This window comes from Ictalurus furcatus, chromosome 20 (genome assembly GCF_023375685.1).
Source record: "Ictalurus furcatus strain D&B chromosome 20, Billie_1.0, whole genome shotgun sequence".
Taxonomy (NCBI): Eukaryota; Metazoa; Chordata; class Actinopteri; order Siluriformes; family Ictaluridae; genus Ictalurus; species Ictalurus furcatus.
The window spans coordinates 4,939,727-4,948,925 of record NC_071274.1 but is presented as its reverse complement, the minus strand read 5'-3'; the positions used below and the strand labels follow the sequence as shown (position 1 = coordinate 4,948,925).

At 38.9% G+C, this 9,199-nt stretch overlaps 1 protein-coding gene across 5 annotated transcripts in view; it reads right to left on the bottom strand.

Annotated features, from left to right (window-relative positions):
* Window positions 1-9,181, bottom strand: part of ift80 (intraflagellar transport 80 homolog (Chlamydomonas)) — an 87,629-nt gene extending 78,448 nt beyond the window's left edge. For 3 of the 5 annotated variants that reach the window (XR_008388766.1, XM_053652041.1, XM_053652040.1), the window contains exons 1-3: window positions 8,835-9,181; window positions 8,067-8,146; window positions 5,768-5,990 (exon numbers count right to left, since the gene is read on the bottom strand). Coding sequence is in view for 4 of the 5 variants with exons in the window: in XM_053652041.1 (XP_053508016.1) it covers window positions 5,768-5,990; window positions 8,067-8,102 (259 nt within the window). In the remaining variant the exon portion in view is untranslated. Of the gene's footprint in view, window positions 1-5,767; window positions 5,991-8,066; window positions 8,162-8,472; window positions 8,492-8,834 lie in introns of those variants that run through there. The other 2 variants (XM_053652042.1, XM_053652043.1) reach the window with 2 other exon arrangements.
* Window positions 9,182-9,199: the final 18 nt, after the last annotated feature.

Genomic DNA, 9,199 nt, shown 5'->3' with positions numbered 1-9,199 from the left:
AAATGTGCACAGTGCAAAGCATAACCCTCAAATCATATTTGTAGTATGGATCTAGCATTCTACAAGTCCACCACTAGCTAGGTAGCTCCTCTAGTTACAACACATTATCAGGCAAAATTCAAAAACAAATCACAGTTAAATGTGAACGCTAATAATAATTAAACTGGAATTGAAGTGAGACAACCCACTCCATCAAATATAATTTGGGCAGTACATAACACTAAAAGTGGTGGCTATATTACACAGGTCCTGTCCCTAAATAAAAAAGAGCTGATCACCTTGCTGGCAAAAATTGGCTTGAGAAATATAAATTTTTTCCCTGTTCAGGATTTTCTGTTTTTCAAAAAAAATAAAAAAAATAAAATAAAATAATTCACAAGAAATTATTTATTCATCCAGAACAGCTAGCCTAAAAAGAACGCTTGGAAAATAAGCATTTCCACCATTTCAGGTTTAAGGTTTAAAGTGCACCTATTACAGTATTTCAAATATTACCTTTCCTGTAGTGTGTTATATATGTAGCTGTCTGTGAATGTAAAAAGTCTGCAAAGTTTGAAAAATCAAAGTGCACGACAAACGAAGGAAGGAAGAAGGAATCGATTCTGAACAGCTGAAACGAGTCGTTAGTGATTCCAGACTTTAGTTCCTGTACTAACCTACGTAGGTTTGTAACAAAAAGCCCCGCCTGTGGTCTTCATCGGCTGCTTGCTGACAGCGGTAGACCAATCAGAACAGACTGGGACATCTGACCAATCAGAGCAGAGAATGCTCTCTGAATGGAGGCGTTTAGAATGAATCCTTTAGAACGGATCATTTAACGAGTCGTTTGTGACACTGGGGAAAAAAAGGTAATGCTGCAATTTAAACTATGAGCACATTAGAGTGTTTTTTGACCTCGGATGCACGTAAATCTATTGTACGAGACCTCTAAAACAGTGCATAGTTTATGTACATCTGGAGGATTAACAGTGGCCACTATTAGATTGCATGTGAGAACCAAAACGCCTCTATTCGTCTGGATTCCACGTCAAACTGTAAAGGTTTAGCAATTTCATGCGCAGCAATACTGAACACAATGACAAGCTCTGTTTCTCGGTTTCGCTTTCTGCCGTCGTCATGGTTGCCGAATCTCAAATCGAAAACTCTGAGCTTACGTTCAAAAATGTTTTACTAATCTTGAAAATCCAGAAGAGCGACACACAAAACAGACCATTCTGTAGGTCTGAAGGCTACACAAGAGGGGTTTTTAAAATTCACATACTAATCGTAGTAGGAAAACCAGTTAGTAACTGCGTTTACATAATACAACAATAATCCACTCTTAACCCGATTAAGACCATACTTTGATTAAGAAACTACCATGTAAACAGCAATTTTTACTTACCTTAATCTAATTAAGGTCATACTCGAATTAAGCTCTAATCGAATTAAGACAGGTGGAGTACTCCTGCTTTAGTCGCATTATGGACATGTATTACAGACATGTAAACACCTTAATCACATTATGAACGTCGTGTGAGAGTTTTCACCACATTTTACGACAGGACACGATCACACACGGCAGTTTTACGTTTTACAGCAAACAAGAGAGCATGGCTGCGTCTCAAACCGCATACTTGCCTACTATAGGCCTGTAGTGGGGAAAAATACATGTATCTCGGCTACTATATAGACGGAAAGCACGCGGTTTGGGATGCAGCCCACGGCTTCAAACAGTTGTCTATTAGCACGTACAACATGACAAATAATTGACTGCACTTAAAGCGTTCGTAAAAAAATGAAATAAAAACACCCAAAACTGTACATGGTACTATGACGAAGACGAACTGTATGTCGATACGTGAAATTCTGAAGGGACGTCGGACGGCGTGGCGCGATGACATGATGACAAGGGCTGTTAATCTAATGATGTTATAAACATGTAAAACGGGAACATGACAGGAGTATTCTAAAAATGACTCATGTAAACAACTTAATCACAATATTATCTTAATCAGAGTAAGGTCAATAATTAGATTAATGTTGTCCATGTAAACGTAGTCATTGTTAGTACGCAAAAAAACAACAACAACAAAAAAAAACACACACACACAAAAAAAAACATTATCTAGAATAATAAAATACCCAAGTATGCGATTTGAAACACAATACTAGTTATTTTGGTCAGGTGCGCTGTGTCACATGGTGCTGTACTGCCAAACTATTTATGTTGTTATCACACCACATGGACATATAATAATAGCAATATGCTAGAATATCAGCTGTGCAGTCAGGAACTGCTTGATGGCAGTTTGCGAAAACTCAGATGGATGGTGAATTTTTAGGTGAGATTCTGCAGTAAACAAATTTTTAAAAAACAGTACATTGTCTATATAATCCTTTTACAAATTGGTTGTCAAATGTCCACAGTGCTCAAAGTGTTTGAACATAACCAGTAGAGCAAAAAAACCCAACCCTGCGCTTTGAAACACTTTCTAATTGTAAACACCAACAACATGTAAAGTGTTAGATTTGACACTATAGTGTAGGCCTATTCCATCTTTCTACACCAAAAACTTCATAATTTATTCTCTTTTGGCGGAAAACTGCCTGTGTGAGGAAAAAGTGCCGTTGTGGTAACATACCTAATAAATGTAATTAACTGGTGTTAACTATATACTTGTCTAATGTTAGCCAAGTCAAACATACTGTACATTGGCAGATTTTATTTCATATTGATGACGTCAAAACATTCAGAGCACGGGAGATATGGGAAGGGGGTGGGGCTTCCTGGCCCTCAGTTAATATCGGAGAGATCAAAATACACCTGCACAAATGATTCCAAATTCAAACGTCTGACTCGTGTGATGACTCGCACTAGTGTACTCCAATGTGAAAATGTCACGCTCCTGTGCAAAATACGCAAAAGGTTGGCAGGTCTGGTAATATAATATAATATAATATAATATAATCATTAAACGCTAAATGTCGAGTAAACATCACTGGTTATCGATAGATATTGTGGCGGTGTAATATCGTGTAGAGACGATTGTATTGTTATATTGGGAAAGACATTAACAGAAAAAAAATCTGCCCTGTCAGATTCTTACTCTGATGAATACACAAATCCATCCATCCATCCATCCATCCATCTTCTATACCGCTTATCCTTCACTTCAGGGTCACGGGGAAACCTGGAGACTATCCCAGGGAGCGTCGGGCACAAAGCGGGGTACACCCTGGTCAGGGTGCAAATTGAATACACAAATATTCTATATTTTTCTCTGTTTCTAATGACGGGTAACCAGAGCAACATGAAAATGTACAGTGGATATAACATTTCTACACAATCCTGTTTAAATTGCATTTTTTTGTGATGTAAAAATCTGATATAGCAAACAAAATAATTGAAGTGAAAAACAAATAGAAATATTTTGTGTGTGTGTGTGTGGGGGGGGGACAATAACCTGGAAGCATAAGTGTGCACACCCCTTAACTAACATTGTTGCTTGTAACACAGCACTCAGTCTTTTTGGTTAAGAGTCTATAAAACTAGCACATCTTGATTTGGCAATTTTATTCCACTCTTCCTTACAAAAATAGTCCGGATCTAACAAATTGTGCAGGGATCCTCATCTTCACAGCCCTCTTCAAGTCGTTCCACAGGATTTCAATAGGATTCAGAAGAATACAAGAGATTGTTGTCACATGCAGGGAGAGAGCAATACCTGCCAGATCTTCCAGTAGCTTTTTTTTGTTGTCTTTTTTGGAGGGACATCTTGTACTTGCTGATGTCATTGCTGTGTCCCATTTACTCATATACAACTTGTTGATGATGGCATACATGGTGTTCCATGGTACATCTAATGCTTTGGATATAATTTGTACATTTCTTTTGGGCTGCTGTGGCTCAGGTGGTAGAGCGGGTTGTCCACTAATCGCAGGCTTGGTGTTTCGATTCACGGCCCACGTGCTGAAGTGTCCTTGGGCAAGACACTGAACCCTAAGTTGCTCCCAATGGCAGGCTAGCACCCTGCATGGTGTGCGAGTGCGTTTGTGAATGAGAAACAGTGTAAAGCGCTTTGTAGAACTGCTAAGGTTAGAAGTAAAGAAGTGCTATATAATTGCAGACCATTTACCCCTCTCCTGATCTACACCTTTCAACAATGACATGTTTTGTAGACCATGGCTTCAGCTGTCAGATGAAATCAAGAAGATCATTATTTGGAGTTAATCTGAACCACTTCTGATTAATCAGTTGTATGATAAATACTTTTGAACGTGACTGGTTCATTCTGAGCACGGTCACATGCCCCACTGTAAAACTGGTGTTCGCACGTGTGCTACTTGTTTTTCCGCTTGAATTTTGTTGGTTGATTTATTATTTACACAATCACCTGCAATTTTAACAGGGGTGTGTAGACTTTTTAAAAAATATATATCCATTGAACGCTTTGTGTTATTGCCGCCAAAGGCCACACATTATTTTGGCAGTTTTTGTCCAATTTAACATCTATTCCAAATCCATGTTTGAAACATCATCTTGTCAACTATATTTCTGATCCAAAACACAGAAGCTCAGCAGTCAAGCATGGTGGAGGTAGTGTCATGGCTTGGGCTCACACACCTGCTTCTGGAACAGGCTCACTAATCTTTATCGATGATGGAAGTCATGATGGTAGCAGCAGAATGAATTCAGAAGTTTACAGAAATAATCTGTCTTCCAATTTACAGAGAAATCCATCCAATCTAATTGGGAGAACTTCATCATGCAGCAAGACAATGACCCAAAGAGCACTTCCAACTGAACAAAGTACTTCATCGGGGGGGCTTGGTGCTTTTATTGAAAGCAAGGGATACGCAACCAAATATTAAGTGTTATTTACTTTAAGCCTCTGTTCCTATACTTTTGCTCACCTAAAAATTGGGTGGTCTGATGCAAATGGTTCTTGGTTGTTTTTTTTACACATCTGGATGTAAATATCACAAAATGAATGCTGAAAGTCTGATCTATCACCCCATTCATCTTTTGATTTCAAACCCAAATGTCTTCAATGTCTAGCGACAACAATAGAACTGGCCTTGCTGTTCCAATATTTTCAGAGGGGACTGTAGATATGTAGGTCTTTCCTCATTCAAGTCAAGCCTGGTTTTGAATTCCCAAAAATAACTCCCTAGGAGTGTTGCTGAGATAGCCGGCAAAAGGATGGACTTTATTAGATGAACTCAGTAGAACAAAGTAATCAGACATGGGCAATAAATAACACATAACTGTCTATAATCCAACCTATGAAAAATGGGTCATTTGAAAGAGTTTGTGACACTAATATTACCCAAAATATTATTTACAATTACTTATGTTACTTATCTTTCAGATAAGAAAGCTAAACAGCAGAAAAATATTCCGAATTATTCATCTAGTGATTGGCATGGTCTTCAAATTATTCAGCAAAGGCAGGAAAATGTAAAGCGGTCTAAAGTTGAAAATTTTTTAATTTCAACTTCGTGATGATGAAACTACGACAAAACATTTTTTTCTCTGGTTTGCCTCTGAACTTCGCTGGTTGGGAAGGGAAAAAATATGTTTGAAATCATTTGGCACTTTTCTGAAAAGTTCAGCTTTTTTTCAACTTTTGAATGCAAGCAAAGTATTCTGCTTGCCTTGTGGTCGCTTCCCATAGGATTAACATGTGGGTTCAAAAAAAATAAAATAAATAAATCCCAAGTGTGAAAGCAGCCTGATATCATTAAAGAGTCCTGCAGTGAAGAAATATAAGCAAGATATTACCATCAGTACTGGTGAGGGCGAAGATTTCTGCCAAAGCTTGCTTCTTCCCAGCTATAGTCTTGGGAAACCAGTGCATGTCAACAGGGTAGATGTCCTCCTGGAGCTTCACCACCACACTGGTCTCGCTCGTGAGCAGGTTCCATTTTAAAATCTGATGGTCTTCACTACAGGAATAGACTTCATCAGCTGTGATCCAGCCCACACAACTGACCAGTTCTTTATGTGCACAGCTGTTAAGGCAAACATCTAAAGCATTTTACATTTACCTTATGGACAATTTAATGTAAATATCAACCATACCATGGGAAAATAAGAGTTAACACATGTCGTTGCTAGCTCCAACCTTGTAGCTATTAATTCAGGCTCTTGTTATCTAAAAACTGGACTATGTCAACGTACTACTCTCGGGCCTCCCAGCCAGCTCCATCAAACCCCTTCAGATGATTCAGAATGCAGCAGCGCGCCTCGTCTTCAACCAGCCCAAGAGAACCCATGTCACACCCCTCTTCATCTCCCTCCACTGGCTTCCTGTAGCTGCCCGCATCAAGTTCAAGGCCTTGATTCTCCTACAAGACCTTGTCTGGAACAGCACCCTCCTACCTCAACTCTCTCCTGAAGGCCTACGTTCCCTCTCGCAATCTGCGATCGATTAGTGACCGACGTTTAGCAGTTCCAACTCAGCGTGGCGCAAGGTCCCTTTCCAGAACCTTCACACTAACTGTTCCTCAGTGGTGGAATGCACTTCCAATCTCAATCCGGACCGCAGAATCTCTCACCATCTTCAAAAAACAGCTAAAGACCCACCGCTTCCATGAACACCTAACCAACTCATAATAAAAAATTAAAAAAATAAAAAATTGCACTTACACCTCTACTCTGCACTTTGCTTCTTCTGGAATTCAATTAATGGATCTTGTATGGTAGCACTATTTGTATTGTTCTCTGCTTGATATATCGCTTTGCTTGTATCTTTCTCATTTGTAAGTCGCTTTGGATAAAAGCATCTGCTAAGTGAATAAATGTAAATGTAAATGTAGTTAACGACTGATGCCTGATATAGTGCCTAGTCAGCCTGGCTCAAGATCCCTTTCCAGAACCGTCAAAGTGACTGTCCCTCAGTGGTGGAATGAACTTCCAACCTCAATTTGCTGAAACTGTCACTATCTTCAAAAATGGCTAAAGACCCACCTCTTCCATGAACACTTAACTAACCCCTAACTACACCCCCCCCCCCATAGAAAAACAAAACAACAACCATTCTGCACTTACACCAGCTCCTACACCTCTACTCTGCGCACTTTGCTTCTCTAGAACTCAAATTAAAAATCATGTATGGTAGCACTATTTATATTGTTCTCTGCTTCATATGTAGTCGCTTTGGATAAAAGCATCTGCTAAATGAATAAATGTAAATGAAAGCTTCATTCGTTGGCCATTTTTATTTTCCACATGTGAAATCATTTGAATAAGAGGAGTAAAACACTTCAGGATGTGCTGTTATAGGAGAATAATCAAACTCAGGATGGGAATAGTAATACCACGTCATCTTAGGCTGCATTACACCACCTCGTTGTTGATTAGTTTATTAAAACAGCCCTAAGTTTTCTACGTCGAACAAAGCAACCGACAATAATAAAGCACTTCCTAACACTCTCGTACCAGCACCACACACACTTCATGCTGCTTCAATGTCATTCCACTAACATGGATAGTATCTTGTCAAGGGTTCCTTTATCACTGACAAATTGTGCATAGGACTAAAGCCAGTATACCTACAAAGTACTGATAAAATGACTGCCAATGATTGTTGCTACAAGAGACATAGACCTAATGTGTCCACTGAGTGGGTTGTAGTTCTTGTGAATCTACAAAAGTCTTTAAAATTCACACATTTTTTGTGAATGTGTAACATTCAAAACTCTCTCTCCATGTGAACGAACATCCATAAGTGGATTGGCAATATGCCAAATTGTCCCAAGGTGTGAACGAGTGTGCAAATGTGTACTTTTACATTTTTTTTTGCTTGCATTCCCTTCTGAATAGGGACACAAACAAGACGCATCAATGCACACTGCCTCGTGTAAGTCAATTTGAGCTCAGTGTCACATGCATAACGCTGGAATTGAACCGTATTGAAAGATGACTCACAGACGATCAATGTATTCAGCTTAATTCTTGTATATAATTTATTCTTTACACTTGTATGTGGCATCGCAATGGCTCTATAGTAGACAGTAGATAGTAAAGGCGATGCTGGCTGTGTTTACATACACAGCTAATTCGATAATGAAAGGATATGCTTTGGCTCCTTCAGCAGAGATGTTTTGAATCTCATTCTGTACTTTCCTGTCGAGACAAATCCAGCTCCAGTGGACAGACCTGCAGGCAGATAAACTGACTAACATAAGAACACAACTTTCTACAAAGTGAAATATTACACAACTTATACACACCACCCACTGGTCTTGATTCCTCTTATTTACATAGTATTTGGTGTATTGCAATCTTACTGCACTTGATTTTATTCTGTTTTGTTCCTTTGGTACCTTGTTAGCAATTTACTCAAACACCCCCCCCCCCCCCCCCCCAATGCCTTGAAATAATAAAAAATAATAATAAAAGAATAAAATGATAAATAAGCCTTGACTTGATCTGATTCATGTCTATGAAGAAGTAGCCAAGGGAAGGCATGGTAACTGACGTACAACGTGTATATCGACAGCTTACACGAATAAACGTTACTTGTTAGTCTTATCGTGACATTAATAACTGCGAATCTGCAAAGAAAAATAATAATTAAAAAAAAGTAAGAAAGGAATAAAAAAACGGTTAGCATGATTTCTTTTTCCTACTGTAGCGTGCCAGATCCCGTTGCCACGGTAACGCGTTGGCTAGACCGCTCTTTAGGTGTTACTCATCCCCCTAGCAACCTAGCTAACTGTTAGAAAAACTAAGACCGTCTCCGATATATAAATGTGCAGAAATAGAGAAAAACCTGTAAAAATGTCTACAAACGCTAAGCTCAAACTTAAAGCACAGAGCGAACTGACAGAGTATACACACTTACTCTTGTTTTCTTACTGCTAAGCTATCAAGCTTCTCCCTGTCTTTTACTTCGCCAGTTTGTATCGCGAGATCAGGCGTTTGTCTCGCGAGATTAAAAAAAATCTCCTCACAAGTTCATGTATGTTCTCGCGATAACTGCGTAAACTGCCATGGCAACAAACATTTATAGTGTTGCTTGTCCAAATAAGCAAAAGTTTCTACACGTCGGTTTGTTTAAATATATCCAAAATAACCCATAATTATTTATCACGTTGAGGAAGAAAAAAAACCTCAACAAATACCCAATTCTCACTGAACTGAGTGTAAAACCTGGCGAGCACGCGCAGTCACCCTTTTTTTTTTTTTGAATTTGTGCTCTCCGGGAGA